Here is a 27,473-nt window from a genome sequence, read left to right on the forward strand (position 1 = left end):
TTTCCTTGTCTACCTTCCAATTGCATTTTGTCACTGAAATAGCTTTCTTTGATTCGTTCAGAAATAAACTTTAGCTTCTAATTGTTTTGCTCACGCAGTAGGTAGAAATACAACAATCGCAAATATTGTTATTAATTTATAATATCTGTGAGAAGGTGCGTGACGAAGCGTAGGTTTTTCTATATGAAAGCGGCAGTAGTAAAGTATTGTAATGGAGTGTCAAACGCAAGTATGGGGAAGAATTTAAGAAGATTTCGAAAGCATTTCTGAGGATTTATAAGGAATTTTATCCGATTTCAGGGATTTCCGTGGATCTCCAGGAATTGACGGGGAGGTTAAGGGATTTCTTTGATCGCTTGTATTTTCTATTGGACCGATTTTGTTTGTTCATCTTTTGATCGACGCAGGATGGTGTTTTCTTTAATTTACTAAAGAAGTGTTATTTATAAAATATCGATCGTTTTCGAGTTTTAAGTGAAAAACTGAAAAAAGTCCGAACATTTTGAGGTTTTTTGGCTGCCAAAAGTTGTGAAGTTGTCAACTCCTGCCTTGGTCCTTAGTTAGTTCCTGCCGTAAGCGGCAAATGTGAACGCCGAAAGGTACCTAATGCTTAAGAGTCTTCTGTACCCACTGCACCCAATGTAAATTTCCATAAGAGCGCCCGCCATAAAAACTCTATTTGTTTTTACAAAAACAATTTTTTTTAAGAACTATTTTATAAATTTAGACCTTTATCTACAAAATGTTCGGACTATTTTTTTTTTAAAGTTTATAGCAACTGAATACAGATTGTTTAAAAATTAGATGTTTCGCACCGATTATTGTGCTAATCTGTTTTATTTTTTTACTCTCGATCACGACGATTTATGGAAAAAGTAAACTGACAGTTTTTTAGATAAGTTACTTCTAAATATGACCCCAAAAAATGAAATCATAATTTTTGTAAATAAAGTCTGTATCTTGAGTGTAACAAATGGCGCCGCTGCACAGTCTCGGTGGGAACTAACTAAGGACCAAGACAGGAGTTGACAAAGCAAGAATATCATCTTATCTCTTGCAGCTATAATCATCTATACACTATAATGTAAAAAAGTTGCGCTTAGGTAAAGAAGACTCTTAAGCGTTCCTCCACTTCCAAGGCAAATGCCGATGATGATGATGATACAGGGCCCTTTCAGGGTGATACCTACGATGAACCCTGGTCAATATACATGCGGAAAACTCAAACATTGTACCTTTCCCCCATCCCCTCTCCGCGGGACGCTACCTAGGAACAGGAATCTGAACTACCTAAGCACTCAAAACGACCGTATAGGCCCCTGCTCACGCACGGTACACCTGTTTCGTGGACTGGCCTAGAGAGGGTTTCTTATAAAACCTTCACGCATAATAAATCACAGAAAGTAAAATATTTAATGAACCACTAAAGTTACAACCCCCTCAGAAAGAGACTGCTAAGTGAGAGGGAATTTGGTAACAGCCGAGGGGTTTGCAGTGGCGTCGTAAAGGCGGGACGGAATATTGGTTAGCGTCGAGCGAGGCCCGCACCCTGGATGGACTTGTTCTTGGACCAATACATCATTTGAATATGCCAGCACTAGAACATGCACGAGTTAATCCCTGACGACACATAATCAAAAGTGAATTTCATTCTATTCGGTTCATAACTAACGGAGGGCGTTTCTTATTTTTGGGCCTACATTGCCAATTCACGAATTCCTATCTACAAATTTGATGAAGAATCCACCTGCAACATTTAATCGTAATCAGTCCGTTGTCTTTTAAATCGATGGGCATGAAGCCATCGAGCGAGCGAGCGTCCTGACGACTGGGAGAAAGCATAAGCGTCTCGCTTAAGAACATGACGCTAAAACTGTTTTTTTACTACTAGCGTCTGATGACACGATTATTAACCTTTTTTCCACTTGTAAAGTAGGCTTTCTCGGCAATTATTCAAAGTGGTTAATAATGTGGACATTATTAACTAGTAGTCAATAATGAGAACTGTCACTTTTAGAAAACACAACCCGAAATTTCGCTCAATAAACGTTTAGACAAGTTCTCTAAAATGAATAATTGCCAGCAACCGCCATTTCCAGAGAAATTACATACCTAAAATTATCACATTTTGAAAAAATTCGAACGAAATTACTCTTTAAAAATATCTCAATGACAGAACAAAATACGGCCTGTTTGACTTGTACTTCCACGTACTTGATTGACATGTTAAATTAATAAACAAAAAATTCCGTCCAACCGTTCACTTTCTTATCAATATAATATGTTAATTTAGAGGATTTCAAGTGCTAGTAGTGAAAAAATAGTATATATACCACGGTAGAGAAGTCTATTATTGCCTTCGCACCTTACACCCCTCGGCGCAAGCCCCTCGAGATGTAATCTTGGTGCTCAGGCAATAATACTGTACTTCTCTACCTTGATATATAGGTAATGTACTATTATTGCATTTTTGAACTTTTGCGCTGTTGCCACGTTCGCGCAACTCAAACGTCAAAAATGACATCGTCGATCTATGCAGCTTTGAAAAGTAACTCGATCTAAAAAATCGAAAAGAAACCCTGTACATATCTGTTTTCATTATGCGTACTAAGCTGTTAATCTGGTGGCGAATAGAAGGAAGTGGTGGGGGGTTGTATGAGGGCGCAATTTTGATGGGCCGTTTCGGGCAGTAGCGGTATTTAGTCCGCCACTTGGGTTTTGTCTCGGGGTTTGTGTGTAATTGGTGTCTTATCAGATCTTTCAAGTAAAATAAATCACAGAAAGTGAAATATTTAATGCACCACTAAAGTTCAAACAATTCGTAACTGCTATGTGAGGGAGAATTTTCTTGCAAAATTCATAATTTAGTAACAGGGAAGAGCTTTGTTTGTAAAATGTTTCTTGTGAACCCCTTAAGCACAATCAATCAGAGAAACAAAAATATTTAATGCACCACTAAAGTTACAATCCCCTCAGAAAGAGACTTCCATGTGAAAATGAAATTTCTTAAAAAAATCCGTAATTTGGTAACACCGAAGGATGTTCTTGGTGAAAGATTTCTTACGAACCCCTCAAGCATAATCAATCACCGAAACAAAAATATTTAATGCACCACTACAGTTACAATCCCTCAGAAAGAGACTGCAATGTGAGAGCATTTTTTTAAATTCGTAATATATCAACAGCAAAGGTAGCCTGGTCAAAGTACACAAAATATCCGTAAAATGCAGCAAAAAGTAAAAACCTTTTGGAAATTCAAACTTAGGTAGTTAAAAGGATTGTGCTTAATATGAGAAAATCTTTACCAATTTAGGTAAGCAATTTTCCGGAAGAACTTTGGTCGAAAATGTTGTTATTTGTTTTTTCACTCTAATTGTTTAAATCTAGGTTTAAATAATGAAAATACAGAAAAATGTTCAAATCAAAAATTATATCCAATGCATTTACCTACAAAATTTGTCTGAAAAGTTTTCTGATATCTTCATTAGTTTTTGAAATATACCAAATTAAATTAAAGAGAGATTGTGTGTGAAGCAACCTTTGAATAGATTTGGTCCTATGGAATCAATAAAGTTAACTTTTGTATGAACTAAAAAATTAAAGGGACAAGGGGGTCCAAAATAGCAGCAGAGCTACACGGAATCGATCCAAGCGTTTGCCAGTTATCGTGATCATAGGCAAACGGACAGACGGACACCAATAAACCTTATAAATCTTGCATGGATTTGCTCTGTTGCTTAATAAACAAAAAATGCAAAGCGTGGGATACCTTAAAAGTAGTAATATATGCCCGCTTCTAAATCCCACTAGATGAAAATCCCTAGAAAAGTCACTAGGATTGAGTGGTTCTGAACTGTGGTAGGGAACTTTTCAGACACATTTTGTAGATAAATGCATCAGCTACAAATTTTAATTGAAACTTTTTTCCGTATATTTAATATTTAAACAATTAGAGTGAAAAAACAAAAACAAAATTTTTCACTCGACAATTTCCGGAAAATTGCATACGTATCTTCGTAAAGAATTTTTCATATTAAGCACAACCCTTTTGAATACTCAAATTTGAAATTTCAAGAGGTTTTTATTTTTTGTGAAGCTATATATGTGTACTTTGACCACGCTATAATGTCTATTCTGATCCAAACGATGCAAGTAATTTTGCTAAAATCAGATTTCATTGGCGATGTTCAAGCGTTTCTCATTCAAAAGAATCCAATTTTAACAATAGGTACCTATCACTCTTATGAACAACGATGACACTTACCTAACAAATTACGTATTATTTTACCATAGTAATAACAATTTTTCTTCATTTACCCAAATACCGCCATATTTAGCTGAACGGTTACGTTATCGAAGCAGTCTTCATAATTTAAACCTTAGACACAGAGGCCTATTAACAATTCCTGACCATAAAACATCGTATTTCAATAGATCATTCTCATACAAATTACAATGTAGTTAAGGTTTATAATTCCATTCCACCACTCCTCAAGCACTTATCTGTTATTCCATTTAAGTATCATCTTAAAGATTGGCTGCGAAAACAAATTTAACAAATTTGTAGTTATGTAATCATGCCACCTGATTAACTTTAATGAATTACTGTTTTTTTTTCTTCTGAGAATGAGAAATTTAGTTTTATATATCTGTTATTGTCCGGGCTGCATGGAAGAACAGAGCTTATAAGCACTGAATGCAATCCTTTTTCCTTTTTTTTCGTGTTGTAATTGGATGTGTTATAAGAAAACGAGGAAATAAAGTTTATTATTATTATTATTATTATTATCGAGGAGAAAACCGATGCGGAACGCGTGGTGGCTCTCATTGTTTGTTTGTTTATTTTTGACGGTCTGTTAATTTAAACGAAGATCCACAGAAATTGGTCTTAAAAAATTAGAATAGATAAAAACGCGGTCTTTTTTTTGGGAGCTTTAGTTAAACTTTTCTGAGAAAGTGAATGAACTAGGTTTTTGAAAATTTGTCCTTAGGAATTACTCTAAAGGTCGAATCGATGTAGAATATTTTCAAAATTGTGGCGGTAGGAACGTTAACTTTTAACAAGAAGAGAACCTTAATAAAAGGCCTCTCTGACTACAATGCTTTCTATTTCAATTGGATAAAAATTTTCCCGAAATCGGACAACTCACATTAAACTTTCAACCCAACTTTAGTTAACTTGCTTCACAGATTTATTATTTATTTAAAAAATGACGAACCGCGCCTTCAATAATACAAATCGGGCTGACTGCCCGTAATTTAGCATAAAAACATGTACACACTCTTTTACCGTCGTGAAAACTAGCAGCAGCAGCCGACAGTAGCCTCGTTTTTACGTTGATTGCAGTATTTAAGGAAAAACCACTTCCACCATATAGTAGAAACTCCTTCTTTAAAAATGTTCAAATAAATCTCCAAATGAAATGCGAAATTCTTCGTAAAATCTACATCTCCTAATCAGCACCAGAACAAGTGCGTTAATGAAGTTTTACCTGATATAAAACTTCTTATCGCAAAGACCAGATGTGTCCTACTTCTAACATCTTATTTAAATGAATAATTTACAAAAGTGATAAAATTTACAACAAGGAAAAACAACACTGAGATGCAAATTCAAATTAAACGAACCACCTTTATGCTCCCGTGCGAGGATAAAAAGGCAAATTAGAGAGATTCTGACATCCCCAACATACAGTCAACTTCGTATTTTGCTATAACACTAAAATCTGTCACCGTTGTCTAATCTATGATGAGCATGCCTCTTAAGATACGTTACAATAAAAATGACTAACATACTAAAAAAATGAATTTTGAACAAAGCACACAAGGCTTTGACAGCGTTATGACAAAAAAGGGTCCGCTTTTGCTTCTTCATTGCTAATTTGATAAATCTATGCAATGTTTTTTTGTTGGTACCTAGTTATTTTGAAGAAATTCTTAATGACCCGCAAAAAATAAAATGAAAAAACAACATACTTCCTCAATAAAATTGCTTTAGCGAAAATTTTATGTCGGCTAGAAAATTCTGCCAAAATCTTACTTACATAAATATTTGTCAATGTCAAAAACAACTAAATTTGCTCCGAAAGTCTACGCCTACGACTTTTGATTAATATTTTATCATGACCTAGTTAACAGATGGGATTTTGTTACAGGATAAATACCATGTTATCCAGTAAAGTTACCTTATTATTTCAAAGGGTGTGAAAACTGGTCCCAAATCTTTATAGCGAATTTGTGGGTGACACTGTAATTGAACTTTTGTCTGTAAATCAAGATTTGGGGACAACTGTTTCGTCTTTTTCTAAATATTCCGCGTTATAAATAAATTTCTAGAAAACACATGTTGCTTGCAATCAATTTTGAATTTGTAAAATCGAATACTCGCCTAAGCTATGGAAAGTGGCGAAAATGTATTAAAAATATAATATTTAGTACCGACGTCACGGGTGGGGCATATTTTCAGTTATTCCATCAGTTAATCTTAGGTATTGGTAAAGTGTAGTGATTTTTCCAACCATGATCCTCACAAGAATACATTCAAACTCTTTTCATCCAGAAAATGAAGGAGCTATTATGTGGGTAAGAGGTGCTACACAATCATTCCATTTTTAAAACAGTGTTCATTTTTCATTCTTGCCAAAATCTGGACAAGCGGAACGGGATGACATAATTTTAGAATAAAATCTTCCACTTCGTTCAAATTAAAAGGTATTTTTAGACACCTAACCTTCACACCTTTAAGATATTTCAGGGACGATTAACTTTCTTAGTCCATCTTTGAATTAGCTTTAAATTCGAGCAGTGCAATTTTAAATTGCGCAAAAACCTTAGACAGCCCATTTTAGAGCGCTAAGAATAGACGTTGCGAAATAGACACTTGCCAATTTATCACCAAATCATTTAGCATTTCACTTTCTTGAATAAGATCGGCCATTATAATTCATTCTGAAAATGAAACACTTTTTTTTGCCAAATTTGCTTTTTAAATAAAGCAATTGTTTCATGTGGTAGATTTTGTGCGAGTTGACCTTATCGGCACTTGGCGCGCTCCGACGAAGTTCCATCTAAAATTAGGCGTTTTCAATTAAAAACGTAATAAAGGAGTCATGCATATTTCGAAATGAAATCCTTTAATGCTTCCTGGCGATTTAGAAGGCCAGTGGGTATGTAGGCTTGGTAGCTGTCCAAATTGATAATTGCGTCAAAAGGGGCCTAGTTCGTTCGTTATGAAACCGATAGATTTGGCTCAACACTAAGGTTAAGCTACGTCATTTTCAATCACGTATTCCAAATGGAAGAGTTCTCAAGTTCATTGGCAAAATGAAAGAGTTCCATCCGTTATTTTTTCTCAGTGGGAGTAAAGAGCAACGATCTCAATTTTAGAATTACATTGCGGAAGCCTGTACTATTTCGATCATCCCACGCAACTGAAACGTTTTTGAAAAGTGATCTTGTTGAGATAAGCAATCCACATACCAAACATTAAGCCATAGTTAATTTTTCCGGACTCATGACCAACGATGATTTAAATTGTAACTACGTGAAACTGATGTATTTTCTCTGACGCCCTGGGAAAAGAAGATCTTGTTTCAACCAGAAACCGTATAGAAGACACAAGACTAAATTATGCTAGCAGGGATCAGAGAGACCCACTTTGTGTTAAATTTCAACTGAATATATGCAAAATACTTTGAACCAGGCGAAGACTTGTTTCATCCCCTTAGTAATGTAATTCATGCTCTTATGTGTGAACTAGTACTCATTGTCTTATTATCTGTTGTGGTAGCCATATCGTACAACCCCCCTAGTACTACCGGGGGCAAAAGTGAAACCTGATCAAACCATCACTGAGTGTTACCTTCGTCATCATCCAAACCCAAACGTCAGAGCACGTCCTCACCACCTAGACGCAGACTATTATTATAAACAAAAGGTATTTGCAACTTCAGTTTAATTATTTGCTTTTACTGCCTTAGTTTATCTTGTTCACTTGCGCGTAGAACAATTGAGCTTGGGCTAGCTTATCCATATACTGGGTGTAATGATGCTCTGATTATTTGCTTTTGTTACTTTAGTTTATGTTCTTCACTTTCGCTTCCGCTTTTTATTCAGTACATAATAATTGCGCGAATCTCTCTCATCTCTATGATTTACCTACATTAGGTTGCCGATTCTGTACTACAAAGAATTTCTACCGATGATCCTTCAAAGCAGGTTAATGTTTTTTTGTTTGAGGATCTCTTTATAACGCATTTAACACGTTAACAAAGATTGTGTGAATCAAAGATTGTGCTTCTTTTTCATTTGTTAAAGTACTAATAGACATTAACATCGATCACCGAAGCTACTGGAACTGAAAACTATGGTTCCGGAAGAAATGCTCGCAAATAATTTTTAAAAAATGTTTATGTAAGCATTAGGGATGGACATGATTCCAACTATATTATTCATTATACCATTTTGTCAGCACTTTTGTAATTTTTCATGTTCTCTGTTCTTCGATGTCGCTTAAAGGCTTTTCGTGTTCCTCGTCAGTCGTCATTATAGCATCCTCCTCTTCGTTTAAAGCTTCTTGAAATTATTCATTTCATCTTTCCTTTATTTGTGCATTATAATGTTTGTCTGATCCCCAATATCCTTTTCTTTTAGTTCTCACTTCTTTATAACATTTTTTTACTTCATTTCTTTCATAGGAATGGAAAATTTTGTTTTAACTTCTGCTCCGTTTTTAGTTAAAATGGCTTATAAATTATAGCGATATTCTTTTCGTTGCTCCTTGTCTTGATTATCCATTTTTTCCATATCTTCTTGCGAAATGTAGTATTTATGCATTCCATTCATCTTCTTTAAATTAAAGTTCTTTTTTATTAAATAGAGCTGGTCCTTTTTTTAATAACGATCAAACACAACTTGTGCACGCAATTTACGCTGAGTATTACGGAACTACAATTCACTTTTCTATAACGCTCCAGAATGACACTTGGGCTTCCTCTCACGTAATTTTTTCCACTTGGGCAAATGGTCATTTTCCAAAAAAACCAACTGGCTAAAATGGACTACAAGATCGCTTTGAATCTACATACTTAAAACTGTCTTTCCTAAGCTCGGTTATCCGAACGCTCTGGACCTTTCTTTGACCAGGTCGGCCAAAAAAATCTAATCTTCCACTCTCTATCTAGCTCCATTGCCAAAGCGAGAATGCCTAATTTTGTGCAAAACTAATCCCCTCTCTATAGTCATTTTTTTAACACCTACTTCATGATGGAAACTTGAACTCACTATGACCACTATTTATTTGGTGGAATGTTCTTGATACCTTGACTCCTTTTAAACTTACAAATATTTCTTCCGCAAACATCAAAGGAAAAAAATCACAAAAAATTTTTACTCATTACAGCATCGTTGTGACAAGGCCTCTTAGCATTTTGAATTAATGTGTTTTAATTAATGTGTTAATCTAATTAACTGTTTCAGATTAGTACAGCTTTCATACTAAATTAGTTACAAGAACTTTGTTTTGCAACGTTTGGAGGTTTGAACTTAACTATCAGGTTTAAAAAGTGGCAAATCACTACTTATTTTCATACGACAGGATTTTCATATGATAGGATTACTTCAAAGTTGACTCAACGAACCCCAATGATGCAAATTCATTTGGGAATCATTCGTGTGGAATCGAAATTTTGTGACAGCGATCCTGTTGTGCCTGATGTTTAATGCATATTTCTGCAGTATAATCAGTACAGGGTGTCCCAGATTCAGTTAGAATTGCACCGATTATTAAAGATGAAAATTAAAATTCCAACATTCTAACATCTATACTTGAAAATGGTATGAAATTGAAATTCAAGACTATTGATAATCAATAGCAACTTTCTTTTATTTAAATAGACGTGGTATTAGCGTTTTGCATGACCAAGAAGTTTTTTTGACGATATGGGGTTACACACGAGTGAAGAAGGAATATCAGTAAAATCAACTATTAAATTATTTAGTAGGTTTAATTTTCTAATTAATTGCTCTGCTCTTCGCCTTCTTCTATTTATAAATTATCTTTCCATCTTTAAGCGGAAAAGCAATCATCCATATATCGATAATTATTGATAATTGAAGTCTATCCACATTATCGGTAGACATCGATAGATCGATCATTTTTCCCCCTAATCGTGATGTATTATTCTTTCTGCCACAGGTGGCCATTTTCATAATACGAAAAATTATCCATTTATCGATAACATAGAAAATCGATAATTGACAATATCGATAAGCGTCAATATTGATAATCGATATTGACAATATCGACCGATAATATCGGTATAACGATAATTTTTTTTATAATTGACTAGATTTTCCCCCGCGACTCCCTACACTCGCTATTGCCTGATATATGATAACAGCAGCCCAGAGTACAAAATGTAAATGTAAACACATCGGAACAGTACGACGCAAGTGACTTGGCGCATGTATGGATCGATACACGAAATAATAGAGTGCGATATCAACGAAAAAAGAAAGTTTTTAAACAATCTTATATTGCGAACGAATCCAATTGTTCTAAACCATCTGGAAACACACAGAGACACATAAAAAATGTCAGCAAAATCCGTCCAGCCGGAGGAGCTCAGGTACAAACACACGTACAGAAAAATTTTATATATAAAAAAAAAAGATAATCGATATTGAATTTTTATTACTGCTGCAATCCTAATCGATCTGGGCCACTCTGCACCATTTTTGACTTTACCTCGGAAATGGCAACTGAAACAAATGATCTCAAAAATCTAGTGAAATGAAATGAGTTGATTTGCCACTTTCGACCACCCCAACTGCTTAACCAACGCTTTTCTCTTCCCTTAGGTGGTTCACAAGCAATTTAATTCTCCGATTGGTCTCTACAGTGATCCGAACATAGCAGACACCCTTCAAAGACAAACCGGCGCTAACGTGTAAGTAAATAAGCATCCGTTTTACCAAAAACCTCACATCTTCTTGCAGTTCTCGCCGTAACGTGAAATACGATCCATCGAAAAGCGAAACCTACAAAGCGCTCCAAGAGCAAAGCTACTCCGATCGCGTACACGAAGTGCCAGTCCCTCCACAAACCAGAATTTATACTCCAATACCGGGCAAGGTAAAAACCCACAATTTTTAATCTAATTCCGTTTCCTTACGCTTCCCGCACTTTGAAGAAACACCATAACGCTACGCACCATCAACCTTACCAGAACAATACGAACTCATTGGCAAGTCCCGATGACGACGACATCCAACAGAGCCACTCGTTCAAAAGACTAATGTGGAGCGTCCTGCCCGAAACGGATTACTAAACCCATTTAGCCGAAAATGTGATGTTAACATTTTTGTTTTAAGAAACAATTTAGAAATTCGTCTAACAACACATTTTTGAATTTTGTAAATGCAAAAAAAACACCCTTGCAAACACGTAGAGCAAATGATGCAATTTCTTATATCTAAGTTGTTGTTTTGCTTAGTTATATAATCATTCGCTTAATATTAACATAAAATTGTATTTTTTTCATTAACATTATCGATGTTTTATTTTTGAGAGTTTATTTTTATTTATGAAATATTATTATACATACAAAAAGGTACGAGTGAAATCTAGTCAAAACTCTGGGCATGGTCAGTGCCGCTTGTTATTAGACTGTAAGTAATTTTCTAAAAACTATCCCATGTAATTATATTATACTTTAAAAACAAGGAGTGTTGTATAAGATATCTATCAGCCTTAAATAAAAATGTATTTATTTTCATTGGATTGATTGTAGAACAAAGATCCGCAGGTATTAGACAAGATTCGCTGTCATTTTCTTGATGCAAAAATTCTGCCGCAATAGCTTAAGCGTTATTACTAGCTGTGTCAAATGGCAGTTTTTCATTTTTTTTTGCCTTTATTTTTGAGTGGGCGGGGTTTTAGCCAAGGCTGCTCTATCCACTATAGATTTACAAATACCCATGCCCGAACCCGGATTCGAACCAGGAACCCTTAGCACCACAGTCCCGCTTTAACTGAACTTTCCATTATGATCCGCTTTTGACACCTCTACAACTTCCTAATACAGCAGAAGAGTTTTTCTAGATGGCCAATGATGTACAGACACGTGGTATATCAAAAGTGATTAATTTTTTATTGGGAAATACCTTTTCAGGATTGTATTGCATTGCGTTGGTGGTCAAAACTTTAAGAGACAATATCTCGAACACCGTTTGTCGGAGTACGTCACAAAGGCAAGATGAATTGTTTGGACGAGACGTAGGTATATTTATTGGTGAAACGAATATCTTGAAAACTAAGTGTCGGAAGAAGGTACTCATAAAGAGCAAGTGGGACGTCAGGACGAGACCTATCGACTGGTAATGTCAAAATTTCAAATCAGCCTTATTTCCTGAAAAAAAGTAGGTAACTGACTTTTTTTAAAACTTGGAGTAGGTAACATAAGTATGGCATTTCGGAAATGGCATGTTTATTATGATAATACTATCATGAAGTCGTGTACTAAATAATTTGTTAAGATAAAGGGAAATGTTGCAGGCAAACTTCAAACTGGATTTTCTCAAAATTCATATTTTGTTAGTTAGCACCTTCAACAATTGAACCGTTCAATTCTGTTGTTGATTGTTGATTAGTTAAGTTCATTTGTTAGAAAAATGGAATTCAAATAACATTTTTTAAACGATGCTCTTTACTACGAATTTCTTTTGCTCTTCTCCAAAATGTTATGGTGCACATGGTAACAGAAATGTGGTTTTAGCAGAATGGTGCCCTACCTCATTTTGCTATAAACATTGGCTGAATCAACAATTTCATGGGCGGTAGATAGGTCGACGAGGTCCCATAAATTGACCAGCGCGCTCTACAGACCTTATACCACTGGAGTTCTTCTGATGGGGAAACTTTTTATTTTGATTTTTATGGATTTGGAGTTTTTTATTTGGAGTAAATTTTTTATAATTTCAATTGTTTATAGTTTTTAACGGCCTACTATTACTGAGAGGCTTTTTTTTTTTAGTTACCTTTGACTGAAATTTTGAAAATTGACAAACACAAAGAAGTTTAACTTTAATTAGTAACGTACGGTGTCATGATTAGTAACAAGATAACAAAAATATAAGTAACTCCTGATTTGAAGGAACACACGTCATTGAATGCAGTGATAATAATAAATAATATCCACACATTTACTTAGATAAAATAAAGTCTTTCATGTTATAAATCAGTAAAGCCGACTAAAATTTATTCCCTTTTGCATTTATCATGTCATCAAGAATACTCTCTGTGTAATTCCCTTGCAATTACTAGTTTTCGTATTTCTGTCGTTCCACCTCCAATTTCATACAATTTTGCATCCCTCAATATTCGACCAGCGGGGTAATCATTGATACATCCGTTTCCACCTACAGAATAACATGGGCACTATATGTGGGGTTACCTACCTTGTGCAAACTATAGTCTTACCCAAAATTTGAATGGCATCTAAAGCTAACTGGATGGCTCGTTCTGCAGAATAATACAAAGCTCCAGCGCAATCTTTCCTACGGACATGATTTCTATCACAAGCTTTAGCAACATTATAAACGAAACTTCTGCAAGCTGCTGTTGTTGCATACATATTAGCCAATTTGCTCTAAAATGTGTAATTAGTTAATTAGACAAGGTAGAAGGTCTTGAAAAAGGTGTTATTTTTACTTGTATCATTTGAAATTCTGCAGTTTTGGTATTAAATTGTTTTCTTTCGTGGGCATATTGGAACGCCACATCACAACATGCTTGCATTAATCCTAATGGTCCACCGCATAAAATTACTCTTTCATAATCTAAACCACTCATCAATACGTAAACGCCTTTATTTTCGGGCCCCAACAAATTTTCCTTAGGCACCCGGCAATTGTCGAAAATCAATTCGGAAGTATTTGATCCTCTCATTCCCAATTTATCCAATTTTGGTCCCGCCGAAAACCCTTTAAATGTTTTCTCGATTATAAACGCAGATATTCCATGCTTTGGCTGTTCAGTCTTAAGGTCAGTTTTGGCGTAAACCTAAAATGCCACTCTTTGAAGGCGGCTAATCTAAATTTACTGGAAGAACGTACAACCACAACGTCTGCATCTAAAGCGTTTGTAATCCAAAATTTAGTACCATTAAGAACGTAATGGTCTCCGTCTTTGTCGGCTCGCAGTTTCATTGAAACTACATCTGAGCCTGATCCCGTTTCCGACATTGCTAAAGCACCAATGTGTTCACCGGAGCACAATTTGGGCAAATACTTTTGTTTTTGCTTTTCTGTGCCGTGTCGGTTTATTTGATTGACGCACAAATTTGAGTGGGCTATGTATGATCCACCAACAGCGCCACTTGCTCGAGATAATTCTTCCGCGAGAACGACATGATCAAGATAACCGCCACCGGTTCCACCATACTTGGGATCCGCCGTTATACCTAAAAAGGAAAATTATCCAAGAACACATTGGTTTATCTCACCTAACGCGCCAATGTCGCCCGCTTTTTTCCAAAAGTCTTTCATGCCATCGAAACGATTTTCCTTATCAATTTTATACGCATTTTGTGCCAACTCTTTTTGCGCCAAGTCAAAAATCGTTTTCCTGAGCTACTAGTACGGCTGATACTTTGTCCAGAAAACTATAACTACTTACTTGAATCTGATCTTCATCTAATCCAGATATTATATCATCTACGGGATAGTGAGACAACTGTCTAACAGTGTTCGTAACTGGAAACTTTTTTAAAATCGGCTGCACTGATCTCATGGGCATCGCCATTATTATTTATTGTGAAAGCTGAAAGACAAATAACGCTACGTATTACATATCTTATCTCATATGAGTTTCACCTAAATTAGGACAAGTCCAAAGGGGAACTATAATCGCAAACTGCAATGGCCTAATGACGATTTAATTCTGTGTCGATGTATGCGCATAGCGGTATATTGTTTAGACGGTACATTTGAGAACGAAAAAAAATGTTATGAAGAATATCTAAGCTTAGTACCTACCTTTAAACTGTTGGGAATAGTTCAAAATGTGCTCCCAAATTACATTACCTACATGATTTGTTTTACGTACCTACTGATGAGCTAGCTATAATCCAAAAAAAATTGGCAGATGGATTAACAGAACGGTTTTACAGCATTTTATTCTCTATAGTTTTAAAAAACTAAACTCGGTTTTGTCATTTTCAATGTATCCGGATACCAAATTTCGTCTTCGTATCCCCCTTTAGGGGTTCGCCATCGCGAGTTTATGAGAACATTTTTAGGAAAGGGAACAAATTATACCCGGAAACCTAGTTCGTGGAATAGCCAAATGAGATTAGGAGGATTAGCTTGAAGATAATAAAGTCTACCCAATGGAGTACCGAGTATACCTAATACTGGTTGGACGATATTTCTGAAATAAAAAGGAGTTCTAGCGAGCGGATTAATATGGCTATGAGAAGATGGCCTACCACGTTTATAAGTGACAAACAGGATGTCAAAAGCGTCTGTTGGGGTGATTTACTCCTTGAAGACTGTAAATAGGTAATAGGTATGATCATTGAATAAAGAATCTTTTTATTCAATGGTTTATCCATATATTTAAATAAAATAAAGTCTTTCATATAAAACAGTAAAGCTGAACAAAATTCCGTTTTGCAATTATCATGCCATCAAGAGTACTCTCTGTGTAATTCCCTTGCAATTACTAGTTTTCGTACTTCTGTCGTTCCACCTCCAATTTCATACAATTTTGCATCCCTCATTATCCGACCAGCGGGGTAATCATTGATATACCCGTTTCCACCTACAGAAGAACACAGGCACTATATTTGGAGTTATCTTGCGCAATAAGTCTTACCCAAAATTTGAATGGCATCTAGAGCCAACTGAGTGGCTCGTTCTGACGAATAATACAATGCTCCAGCGCAATCTTTCCTACCAACATGATTTCTATCACAAGCTTTAGCAACATTATAAACGAAACTTCTGCAAGCTGATGTTGTTGCATACATATTGGCCAATTTGCTCTAAAATATGTAGTTCATTAGACAAGGTCTTGAAAAAAAGATGTTGTATTTACTTGTATCATTTGAAATTCTGCAATTCTTGTATTAAATTGTTTTCTTTCGTGGGCATATTGGAACGCCACATCACAGCTTGCTTGCATTAATCCTAATGGTCCACCACATAAGATTAGTCTTTCATAGTCTAAACCACTCATCAACACGTAAACGCCTTTATTTTCTGGTCCCAACATATTTTCCTTAGGCACCCGGCAATTATCAAAAATCAATTCGGAAGTATTTGATCCTCTAATTCCCAATTTATCCAATTTTGGTCCCGCCGAAAACCCTTTAAATGTTTTCTCGATTATAAATGTAGATATGCCATGCTGAGGCTGTTCAGTCTTAAGGTCAGTTTTGGCGTAAACCTAAAATGGGCCTTTTTGAAGGCAGCTGTTGTAAATTTACTTGAAGAACATACAACCACAACGTCTGCATCTGGCCCATTTGTAATCCAAAATTTGCTACCGTTAAGAACGTAATGGTCTCCGTCCTTATCAGCTCGCAATTTCATTGAAACTACATCTGATCCTGATCCCGCTTCTGACATTGCTAAAGCGCCAATGTGTTCACCGGAGCACAATTTTGGCAGATACTTTTGTTTTTGCTCTTCAGTGCCGTGTCGGTTTATTTGATTGACGCACAAATTTGAGTGGGCTATGTACGATAGGCCAACACCGCCACTTGCCCGAGATATTTCTTCCGCGAGAACGACATGATCAAGGTAACCGCCACCGGTTCCGCCATATTTCGGATCCGCCGTTATGCCTAAAAATGCAAAGTTATGCAAACATGACCCAATGACCTATCGGTTCATCTCACCTAAAGCGCCAATGTCTCCCGCTTTTTTCCAAAAGTCTTTCATGCCATCGAAACGATTTTCCTTATCAATTTTATACGCATTTGGGGCCAACTCCTTTTGCGCTAAGTCAAAAATCGTTTTCCTGAGCTACGAGTACGGCTGATACTTTGTCCAGAAAACTGTAACTACTTACTTGAATCTGATCTTCATCTAATCCAGATATTATATCATCTACGGGGTAGTGAGACAACTGTCTAACGGTGCCCGTAACTGGAAACTTGTTTAAAACACGCTGCACTGATCTCATGGATATCGCCATTATAAAAGAATTAGGTCAGCATCCGTTGTGAAAGCTGAAAGACAAATGACGCTAAGTATATGGCATATATCTTATCTCATGAGTTTCAACACAAACTGAGAAAAGTCCAAAGGGGAAATTTAATCGCAAACTGGAATGGCTTAATGACGATTTAATTGTGTGCGAATGTATATGCGCATAGCGATACATTGTTTGGAAAGTAAATTTGAGAACAAAAAAAATTTTGTGTCCAATGTCTACAAAAACTTGCACTTTTAAACTGCTAGGAATAGTCCAAAAGGTGCCCCCAAATTGCAATTGTTTTTCGTACTGAGCTAGCTATAATCAAAAAAAAAAATTGGAAGGCCGCTAAATTTGGTTTAACCACTGACATGGAAGACAATGGAAAGTGTTCAGAAAAAGTAAAGGAAAATAATTTTTGATTTGACCTGAAGCGATAACATGGAGCGAATCATTTTCCTGGCTGATATTATGCCAAAATGGCGGAAAGTTAATAACCTACTAGGTACCTACACTTTAGGCGATTTCTGGCGAGAAAAGTAACCTTCAGTAAGACCGCTTTCAATTTCTGGCGAGTAACTAATGACGTCACGTCATACTGTAGTATGCTAGAGTAACCACTAACCAAGTAACATGCCCTTACCTACCTTCAACCTGGAGTAAGCAATAGTAAAGTTAACTTTCTAACCTCAATTTGTGAGGTTGGTTCTTTTATTTATGTTTACATGTGAGTAGTGAGTTTACATTAGTTCTTGGTTGATAGTTACTTTATATTCTAGATTACTTATAGGTATAATGGATAATAGTCTAGAAGATGATGATACTTTAGTGGAGGTGAAGTTCTTAATTAACAATGAAATTGTAACATTTTCGGATAGTGGGGTGGTTGCAACAGCACTAAAAACAGGTAGGTTAATTGCTTATATCAGTGAACCTCAAAAGGCATGTGTTCGTATAATACTAAAACCACACATACTTAACAGAAATAAACACATTTTGTTTGTAGATGCCAATTTTGTGCTAGAGTACATATCAAGGGCAATAGAGGAAGGATTTTTAGAACAATTCGGTGTATGCAAAGGCACTTCAATTGCCGACATAGATATCTCTCGAATTTCTGGTATGTAGACGTTTATCCATTACGATAAGCATTATAATATACTTACAAAACTCCATATAAGGAGTGAACCGTTGTTACGATCAATCTAAAAGGATATGTCACTGTTTCTACAGATCAATCGTATCGTATATGGGACCCTTAAGGCAAAATAATTATAGTTTTTAGTATATTAAAGCTATCGGAATGAATTCAATTATACCATAATGTTTACAGATGAAACTCCTGAAACTATTGAAACCGCAGTCGCAGCTGCTGAAACCGACCAAGAAATCTGGAGCAGTAGAGGGAAACCGACCGACCTTGATAGGCGTGCTACAGAATACATGTTGGAACTAAGGAATTCTGCAAAATTTCAAACTTTATTTGCGGACAAAAAAACTGTAAAAATGTCTATATGGGGGAAAATTGCAGAGCTACAAGAAAAAGAAGAAGACATTCTAGTGATAGCGATGATGATGATTAAAAAATTGTTTATATTTTTATATGTATATCTATTCAAGCAAAATCAGTATTTATAATTTTTTTACAAAGGAATTAAAGAGTTTGTGATATCAAATCGCGTTTTCTAGTCCCTTCACGATCTCTACGGCCAATATAAGTATCACAACTATCATGTTCACTTGATGTGACATCTACTTCATATACAGGGTGATTCCTATAGTACCTGCCACCGTTTGGGAGCGTGTAGGTGGTGCGTAGGGGAGTATTTTGATATAGGACACTTGGGGTCGGAAATCTAAAATAAGGGTGCCAGAGCCAAATTTACCTTCTGGAATTTCGCGCCTGTAGGTAGGCAACCCAACCGGCCGGCGGTGCACACGGAGCGATCTCAGGCGGCGATGTGTGGCTGACACTTGATCAGAATTTTGTTTAAACCCACGAAATCCCGTCTGCAACGACGCGTATCAAGTGAATAAACACTATGGCAATAGTATAATAATAGTTGGCTAGATGTAGGAAGTGCATTGAGAACAACGGTGGCCACGTTGAACACTTGTAAACGTTATTGCTTTTGACTGTCGTTTTCCCTCCTTCCCTCCCATGTCGCTTCCTCGCGCTAACTCGCTCTGCATCGCTCCGCGCGAAACGTCGGTCGGTTGGGTTGCCTACATACAGGCGTGAAATTCCAGAAGATAAATTTGGTTCTGGCGCCCTTATTTTAGATTTCCGACCCCAAGTGTCCTATATCAAAATACTCCCCTAGGCACCCCCTATACGCTCCCAAACGGTGGCAGGTACTATAGGAATCACCCTGTATATCACAAGTTAACAAGCAAAAATTATGCAGTATACAACATGCGGTTATAATATCAATAGCCTTTTCAATGGTATATACATTAACAAAATTTAAAATCCTCCAACGGCCTTTCAACTTGCCGAAAGTATTTTCGATTACAACCCGTGTCACACTATGTGCGTAGTTGTGTTTCCGTTGCAGCGGCATAATTCCAGTGTTCCTAAACCACAACAATAAATACCTATGTGCAATTATTTGTATTTGTGTCTACCTATACGGAGTTATTAACCATGACCTTAATGGATATGCGGAATCTCCCACCAAGTGGTATCTACCGTAAAACAGATTGAAACAGTTAGTTTCACAGATTTTTCCCAAGTCCGATTCTCTAAGTATCTACAAAACTATTAACAGCATGATTGTAGGTTTGCATAAACTATCTATCTTACTCGTGCATCATGCACAGATCCTGGATAACCAACAGAAATATTAGTAAATAATCTGGAGGAAATACACACTCCTTGAAGGGTAATGGAATGGCAAAACTTGCGATCCTGATAACTGTCATGCTGCTCCTTGGGTATTTTACAAGTTATGTGGCAACCGTCAATAGCACCAATCACATCTAGGAACAACATATTACGCTGATTGCTGTGCGGTTTAAAAATGTCCTTACCTGGATAATTACAACGCTGTTGAAAATCATTTGCAATTTGTTCGCAATCTTCCGCATTAGGCCACTTAATATAAATAGGCATAAGAGAGCAGATAACTTTAATAATTTTCATGGTAATATAGAAAGCTTTTGACACGCTAACATTAAATCTATCACTGATCGACACTAACGTTTCTCCTTTGGCAAGGTACCAGAGAGTGATTAGGATTTCTTTCTCTAGAGGTATTATTTCAAACCCTCCTCTGTATTTTTTTACTGTTAATTCTTTTCCAATTGCAGTGGTCAATTTGAAATATGTTGACTTTATCATTCGAAAATGAATAAAAAAATCGGTATCAAGATAGTTTGTTATCCATTCCTCATAACAAAGTGGCATACGAAAATGGCATTTCCTTTGCTTTTGCAATACAATAAATTTGGTCCACTCAGGAACGGCTTTTAATAGAAAATGCATTACTATGTGCACACTTGTGGTCAAAGTATCATCTATACAAAACTCTTCTAATAATGCATTCATCCACATACTATTATTACTTAATATCGACATAGGTACAAGTAAAAATTACAACAAAAACACAGAAACAAAACAAGGTTATGTTATGCCTAACTTTCGATTTTCAGGTGATCTTACTTCCATACAACCAATTACGTCATTAACGGTGATGTAATAGGTAACTTCCAGCATACTGGTACATACTCAGGTACACGTAAGTTACCTCGCAAGAAATCACTTTTTATTCCGTATAACTTCCGTTGCACGTCATCATATTCTATGACGTAATTACTATGCAATAATGCCAAATCTAGTTTTGAGCGATTTAGGTTATGTCACTTGTCAACAAGACAGTGCATTCTTTGTGTGAACAATCCACACCTTAAATTTCGTTAATTGGAACCACAATATACATACAATATACTTTAATAACTTATGAACTGTACAAATGTAGCATCTCTTTTACAGAGAAAGTAGGTACTAAATATAAAATTTTACAGGTTATGTGATGTGATGGATGATATTCAAATTAATCGGAATCATCGGAACTGCTTTCGTGTTCAAAGTTTATAATAATAGTAGCAACGTTTTCAAGATCTAATTGCTTTTCTCTTTCGTACCACTCGTGTATTAACAGTTTCCGTATCCTTAACTGAATTGCGCCACGTTTCGGAAGTTATCGATTGTAGTGATTCTTGTCACATCTTTATGCAATTTTCAATGCTTCGTCCATCTCTACCAATGTGTCGATTGTAATAATTTTTCGCTATGCCCCAAATATGTTCGATAGGATTAAAAACACGATGATAGGGTGGTAATCGTAAAACGAAGTAACCGTATTGCTCGGCTAAGTGGTCAATGCCTTATGCGGTACATTTTAGCTGATTTATTCCTAAAAGTATCAACAAGATTTATATAACATCAAATAATTTGCGAACGTACTTACTGTGCAACCTTTTCAACAGTTCGGCTGTAAAATCATTTTCGGAGAACTGCACATTATGATCACCTAACCACACTTTAATGTTGTTTGTTTTCCCGTTATCGAACACAATTACTAACGGGTTATCTAAATTCTTCAGTAATTTCTCTTCAAACCAATGCACAGCGAAAGACGTAGAAAATAATCAAAATCAAATCAAACGAAAAGTAAACCAAAAGCAACCTGTCAAATTTACAAATTTAAACGCGACAACATAGCGAAATGCTACCAATTGTTGCGGCTAAAATAAACTACATGCTTAATGTGTTGCCTAATAAACGAAAGTAAGTTTACGTTGGTACGTCGTTTTCTTCAGGGAATGACGTGCAACGGAAGATATACTGAATAGACCGTATAACGTTCCATTTTGAAAATTTATGTATTTTGATAAATTCTGAAAATTTTCAATTTCTTGAGATTATCATTTATCAAAAGCTTTCAGAAATAGAATCTAAAATTATATTGTTTGAAAAACGAAATGGCTTAAAGGTAATATTAGATTCTGACCATAATAAAACCATCGTGCGTTTCCTAGAAAAACGTTCAAAACGTTCCAAAATGAAATTATTGCTGGTTTGAATTGGAAAACATTCGTCAAAACTGTAGTTATTTGATCGAAAATCGAAGATACAGTTCACGAAACTTGCCTAAAATAGGAAGTAAAATAGGTACTTCAAAACTAGGTTTATATTTGGGTGTTATCTGAACAACGATACACGGAAGACTGACTGATCTGATGTTCGAATTTTGAGAGTGGCACGAATTAGTTCAAAGGAATATTTCGCTTCTTCTTTCAAAACAACCAATTAGTATATGAACCGAATCTCAGATCATACATAAAATTCGGACAACACAGACAGCTGCTCCTCTACTTATATTATTCTCAAGGCAGGTATAGCTGCTGGAACGCTTACCTACGTTAAACACCTGTGGTATGCCGAAGGCGAGTTTTACTATAGGTAGAGGTAGGTATATAATTATTAGATGTATATCATAGGCGATACTTTCTTGTGCAAAGTGTTGTTTTGAATTTCGGGAATGGGATTAAGAGATCGCAAGTTATAATGATTTTCCCACGCGCTACCTGTCTTACGTTCCAATTGCAACTGCTAACAGATCTCCATTGCCAACAGTCAGAAGCGAGGAAGAGTTTGCTTAACCTGAATTTTCGAAAAGAGCTGAAGGATGTTATTCTGGAAGCCCGCAGCGATGAGTTTTTATTTGGTAAAAATTTATCTGATAGGATAAAGGAGGCCAAGGCTATGGAGCGCTCGGGTTTGGATTTAAAACAGAAGAAGACCTCAACCTTACAAAGGAAACCCTTTTCACAGAACCAGGGAAACTACAAGAGTCCGCCCAAGCGACGGCCACCTCCTCGACTGGGCGGACAGACGAGCATTTTAACAACAGTACCGAAAAGGATCAACACAATACAGGCATTCGACGACTCAAAACAAGGGTCTCTACAGATCAACACGACAGAAATAAAGAAGGTGGGTTTTTAGTAGTCAGCAGCTTGAATATGTGATTCATTCGTTGCAACATTTCGTTTCTTACACACGTAATTTACCTGACAATAAGATAACTATTCCCTATACAAAATTTCCCCTTCTTCAGAAAAAATTTAAAAGTTATTGCTAAATAACGATTTTTTCAGTCTTATTTATTTGATAAAAAATTTTGAGAACTTTGTAGTTTTTACGTATTACTTCAGGAAGCCTCTATAGAGAAGTATAAATAACAAGTATAAATTGTGCACAACTCTTATGCAGGCTTTTAGACAGCGAAATTTGATGGCCGTCTGGCACACCTTCAAGGTATAGAGGCTATCTACAGTCTACTGCAAAAAATTCCAGGACACTAGGACCATTCCCTCCATTAATAACCTTAAAAAATGCGCTAAAAAAGGTCACTCATGTGGAAATTTTGTCCAAGTCCAAGTCGATTAACTAACTCCATTATGTGAGGACTTAAAAAGTTTTTTTTGCTATTATTTTAGTTGCTACTTTCCGTAATTGCCATCAAGTAACTAGTCCGCAAAATGAAAAATTGTCATGCTCATATAAAATTATGATATATGTACCTAGCTAGACTGGCTCATTCAACCAAAGAAATTTTCAGGTGGATAAAAATCGCCGAGGACTTCGACCAACACAACTTGAAACAAAAGCTGGGCGGAACCTCTTAATGAGATTACAATTAATACTTTAATTAGGGAGGTACCACAACAAACACGATGACGTCACAGTTACATGGTCCAGTGGGGGATCGTATAGGTCATTGTCATTCAGCTACGACCAATGTCAACTTAATAAAAGTAGGTGAAGTATAATGCCATAGTGTAAGGACACATTTATGCAATTAAGTAGTAGGTAACAGAGAATAAAATAATTTTTTATTAAAGCGGAACACAGATACCTAAGTTAATCTGTGTAGGTATAGTAATCATTAGCCAATGAGTAATAAGTAGGTACTTACAATTATACAACTGGGACGTCGTAGAACGACCACCACATATTTTTAGATGAATACCACTATGTGGGTCGTTGTGTGAATGCTACGTTTCTATTTGTAAGAAAGTATACAGGGTGGTGACTTGCGTAACGCATCATAGGGATTTCAATGTAAAATTCATAACATGCGATTATTGGCTCCCCAAATTATTTTAGAGCAAATTTGTATTATAAAATTCCATGGCATCACAGATTATTGAAAAAGATGGGGGTTTTATTTTTCCCATTTTCCGTCTTTATTATGCAAAAAATTGAAAACTAATACGGTTGAATTGACGTAAAAAAATGTTTTCTACAAAAAACCTTAATACATTTTTGCTCTAATATAATTTGGGGAGCCAATAATGTTATGAATTTTACATTGAAATCCCTATGATGCGTTACGCAAGTCACCACCCTGTATACCACGTGGCGTGGTATTTTTGTACAAATATTCTAAAAATAGTTCATTGCAAATATTTGAGGAAGATAAATATTCGAATATTCCACATAAAGTAGGTATTTATTATACCTGCTTGTAGTGGCTGAATTTCTACGAATGACAATGATAGCACGTTTTACCGTGTCCCGAAGAGATTGATGCATAAATAAATATTGTTGAAAGCTGACAGGAAAACTACATTTTCCTGTGAATGAAGGGAATTTGTGAGATAATCTCACCCACTTTAGTAAAGCTCACTTCCCGGAGAGAGTTATGATTTTATGAATCAAAGAACTACATCAAAACATTGAATAAAAATTTTTATTCAATGATCAAAACCAACAAATGGAACCTATCAGCAATTATCTCATGTTTAGAATTTCATGCTCTCTCCAAATTCAGCATAAAAAACTACACTACCTCATGTCTCAAAAACAATAGACATTGATCTCATAGTATAAAAATTGACGTACTGGGGGGATTTTTTCAAAAACTTTTACTAAAAGGTTTATTGTAATAGTTCTAGACTCTACACTCCCACTGTATAATAATACCAGAAGTCGTGATAAATCTCTCAATATTTTGAAATTTATTTTTCCCTTAAAAAGGAACAGTTCCTGAATAATTATCTTGACAATAATCATTGCGATAGAACAACCTCCTACAAAGAGAAGATACGGTCTATTGTTTAGACTTTGGTTTATGAAAACATACTTTTATAATTTTAAGAGCGATAGCGCATGATTTAGGATTTTTTTTGTAATGATTTATTAGTACCTATACCCATTTATCGATAATTAAAAAAATATTTGTGAGAAGTTATTTTATTCGTGAACAATGATACTTCTGAGAGCTAACTGTCCTAGGGGCCAATCGTGCAGGGGCCAGTTATCCGGAGGCCAACTGGTAGAGGTCCTACAGCCACAGAAAATAACCACAGTTATCTAATTCATCTCAGCTACCAAATGAAACAAAACGCCGGGGAGACACCTGGAGACAAATTGTGATTTTTTAAACTATAGGAAAAGCGATAAGGTTGAAATATTAACATTAACTGTAAAAACAGCCCCAGTTTGTCGCGTGTAATGTTGGTTGCCTGTGATATTAGTATCATTATTCCCATGCATTTGATCAGGTTTTTTTAAAGTATACAGAACCCATATGTGTACATTTAAGAAAAATTCCCTGACAATATTGTTAGTTATGAACTTGATTGATACATATTTAATATGATCAAATTTGTAGGGATCGGGCAGAATACACCACTCTCACACAATTTAATTTTCTCTCGCCTTAAAACCAATCAAGGCAGGTTTGCAATATAATGGGAGCACTGCCTAGATATATTGATTGATAAATCAGCCCTGCATTTCTGTAAACTGTGTAGACATAGACACAATGAAGTTGGTGGGTGAAATTATTGACGTACAAGAAACCCACCAACTATTCTTGTTTTATCTTGATGCTGTTGCATTGTAACTTTGACATTCATTATACTTATAACAGCAAATCGTAGAAAATGGTATCTGCTGTAGCAGTTACATAGAAACCGTCACACACATAGTATCCCAATGTCTTACAATGCTTTAGTGTAATAAAAAGGGTGTTAAACTAAACATTTTATTTACAATTAAGTGCTCTACTTTCCACCGTCATTACTTTTGGAATTTGCTAAGTATTCTAATAAGTCATTCATTCCAGTAAATTCAGTGCGGCCTTGTGGAGGATTATTCTTAGGTATTCTCGGTAAGATTGCACCCATTTTATTCCGAAAATCGTGCAACTAAAAAAATCCCATACAACTCTCGATCATTACAACATAGAACTCACAGATTCGGCACCTGAAAGCTTCCAAATCGAATAGCATAAAATACCACAGCCTGTAAATGCGTAAAATGTACCCCAACCGAGCGCTCTAAGTGCGAGCGATACTGCCGGTTCACTCATTTCCAAACCGCCCGCCATTCCCTTGCTGAAGTGTTTCGTGTCTTGTTTTCGAACCGAAGCCAGAGTTGCCCCAAAACCGACCAGTGCGGATACTCCGGTCACACCAACCAAAAAAATTCCAGCTGTAATTGATAGAATTATGAAGTTATAAATGAATTAAACTAATCCACCTTTTACTTTAAAATTTCTGTCCCCTTCATTGCTGTGCGTTGTTGAATTTTTGGTATCTTCTTGTGACATTTTTTAGGTTATGGTTATATTTAATCTGAGATTAGATTAGACAGTGTCTAAAACCACGCCTTCTCTTTATATACCGTGCGTTCCTTGTATAACATTCAAACAAGCAGTACACTAATTGAATTAGCATGACGAAAATCTAATGGCCGTATGCACCAAAAAAGTTTAAGCGGGTAGTTAATAAATCCATGGTAACGATTATTGGGACAATGGCTGCCAATGATTTGAAGCTAGGCTTAAGCTAAGCTCAGCACCTTAAAATTTTTCGGTGCATACGGCCATAAATGGGCTGCAATTTTGATGATTTCAGGATTTTGCGCTTCATTAATAGTAACAACTATGCCTGTTTTTCGGCATGGTCATTATCCAATCCAGGGACTTTTTCTTAAATGTACACATTGTGAGAACGACATACATTATATCTGGAAATAGTGTTACGAGTTGACCCACTTAACTAAAAAATGATTTATGATAATTTTTTATACCAAAGATAGTATAACAGCTCACAGTCAATAAATCTGTTTTACTTTTTTTACTGTATAAATAATTGTACACCACATACATATAGTTTATCTATACTGTGATTGTGCTCACTAATTTTTTTATTCATTAGGCGTGTTCATTTACTAGTTATACTAACTTAT

At 35.8% G+C, this 27,473-nt stretch overlaps 4 protein-coding genes and 1 pseudogene across 7 annotated transcripts; 3 read left to right on the forward strand and 2 right to left on the reverse strand.

Annotated features, from left to right (window-relative positions):
• The first annotated feature begins 6,435 nt into the window (after positions 1 to 6,435).
• On the forward strand, positions 6,436 to 11,777 carry LOC116158862 (PDZ and LIM domain protein Zasp-like). Of its 2 annotated transcripts, XM_031471713.1 has the most exons (6): positions 6,436 to 6,582; positions 7,790 to 7,936; positions 8,167 to 8,217; positions 10,861 to 10,949; positions 10,999 to 11,134; positions 11,193 to 11,777. In XM_031471713.1, exons 1-6 carry the CDS (start codon positions 6,520 to 6,522, stop codon positions 11,328 to 11,330), a joined length of 624 nt encoding a protein of 207 aa, XP_031327573.1. In that variant the 5' UTR covers positions 6,436 to 6,519; the 3' UTR covers positions 11,331 to 11,777. The 2 variants fall into 2 exon arrangements, with proteins under 2 accessions (XP_031327573.1, XP_031327574.1); XM_031471714.1 differs by lacking the exon at positions 8,167 to 8,217.
• Positions 11,778 to 13,059: 1,282 nt separating this feature from the next.
• LOC116158860 lies at positions 13,060 to 24,270 on the reverse strand (annotated as a pseudogene).
• On the reverse strand, positions 15,592 to 24,327 carry LOC116158861 (isovaleryl-CoA dehydrogenase, mitochondrial). Its single transcript, XM_031471711.1, has 7 exons — positions 24,190 to 24,327; positions 17,078 to 17,237; positions 16,905 to 17,031; positions 16,504 to 16,850; positions 16,100 to 16,450; positions 15,878 to 16,046; positions 15,592 to 15,823 (listed from the first exon to the last, which is right to left on the reverse strand). Exons 2-7 carry the CDS (start codon positions 17,201 to 17,203, stop codon positions 15,690 to 15,692), a joined length of 1,254 nt encoding a protein of 417 aa, XP_031327571.1. The 5' UTR covers positions 17,204 to 17,237; positions 24,190 to 24,327; the 3' UTR covers positions 15,592 to 15,689.
• LOC116158863 lies at positions 17,693 to 18,889 on the forward strand. 2 transcript variants are annotated; one of them, XM_031471716.1, is made up of 4 exons: positions 17,693 to 17,862; positions 17,994 to 18,110; positions 18,210 to 18,323; positions 18,537 to 18,889. In XM_031471716.1, the coding sequence occupies exons 2-4, from the start codon at positions 17,999 to 18,001 to the stop codon at positions 18,839 to 18,841; spliced, it is 531 nt and encodes a 176-aa protein (XP_031327576.1). In that variant the 5' UTR covers positions 17,693 to 17,862; positions 17,994 to 17,998; the 3' UTR covers positions 18,842 to 18,889. The 2 variants fall into 2 exon arrangements, with proteins under 2 accessions (XP_031327576.1, XP_031327575.1); XM_031471715.1 differs by having other exon boundaries at positions 17,694 to 17,930; positions 17,983 to 18,110; positions 18,537 to 18,883.
• Positions 22,232 to 25,681, forward strand: LOC116158864. Of its 2 annotated transcripts, XR_004142847.1 has the most exons (4): positions 22,232 to 22,676; positions 22,709 to 23,204; positions 23,833 to 24,028; positions 25,512 to 25,681. XR_004142847.1 is itself a non-coding variant. In XM_031471717.1 (3 exons), the coding sequence occupies exons 2-3, from the start codon at positions 22,776 to 22,778 to the stop codon at positions 23,920 to 23,922; spliced, it is 519 nt and encodes a 172-aa protein (XP_031327577.1). In that variant the 5' UTR covers positions 22,232 to 22,676; positions 22,709 to 22,775; the 3' UTR covers positions 23,923 to 24,206. The 2 variants fall into 2 exon arrangements, 1 of the variants encoding a protein (XP_031327577.1); XM_031471717.1 differs by lacking the exon at positions 25,512 to 25,681 and having other exon boundaries at positions 23,833 to 24,206.
• The last annotated feature ends 1,792 nt before the right edge of the window (positions 25,682 to 27,473 follow it).

Source organism: Photinus pyralis, unplaced genomic scaffold (assembly GCF_008802855.1).
Source record: "Photinus pyralis isolate 1611_PpyrPB1 unplaced genomic scaffold, Ppyr1.3 Ppyr1.4_LG1, whole genome shotgun sequence".
Lineage (NCBI taxonomy): Eukaryota > Metazoa > Arthropoda > Insecta > Coleoptera > Lampyridae > Photinus > Photinus pyralis.

Excerpts from the sequence above, each read along its gene's own strand:
- LOC116158862 (XM_031471713.1), top strand. The coding sequence starts at position 6,520 with ATGATCCTCACAAGAATACATTCAAACTCTTTTCATCCAGAAAATGAA. Across the intron at positions 8,218-10,860 it reads CCGATGATCCTTCAAAGCAG|GTGGTTCACAAGCAATTTAA; the intron begins GTTAATGTTTTT and ends CTCTTCCCTTAG. Across the intron at positions 11,135-11,192 it reads ATACTCCAATACCGGGCAAG|AAACACCATAACGCTACGCA; the intron begins GTAAAAACCCAC and ends CGCACTTTGAAG.
- LOC116158861 (XM_031471711.1), bottom strand. The coding sequence starts at position 17,203 with ATGGCGATATCCATGAGATCAGTGCAGCGTGTTTTAAACAAGTTTCCA. Across the intron at positions 17,032-17,077 it reads TAGATGAAGATCAGATTCAA|CTCAGGAAAACGATTTTTGA; the intron begins GTAAGTAGTTAC and ends CCGTACTCGTAG. Across the intron at positions 16,851-16,904 it reads GGGAGACATTGGCGCTTTAG|GCATAACGGCGGATCCGAAA; the intron begins GTGAGATGAACC and ends TTGCATTTTTAG.
- LOC116158863 (XM_031471716.1), top strand. The coding sequence starts at position 17,999 with ATGGATAATAGTCTAGAAGATGATGATACTTTAGTGGAGGTGAAGTTC. Across the intron at positions 18,111-18,209 it reads TGCAACAGCACTAAAAACAG|ATGCCAATTTTGTGCTAGAG; the intron begins GTAGGTTAATTG and ends TTTTGTTTGTAG. Across the intron at positions 18,324-18,536 it reads AGATATCTCTCGAATTTCTG|ATGAAACTCCTGAAACTATT; the intron begins GTATGTAGACGT and ends TAATGTTTACAG.
- LOC116158864 (XM_031471717.1), top strand. The coding sequence starts at position 22,776 with ATGATTTTCCCACGCGCTACCTGTCTTACGTTCCAATTGCAACTGCTA. Across the intron at positions 23,205-23,832 it reads ACACGACAGAAATAAAGAAG|GTGGATAAAAATCGCCGAGG; the intron begins GTGGGTTTTTAG and ends AGAAATTTTCAG.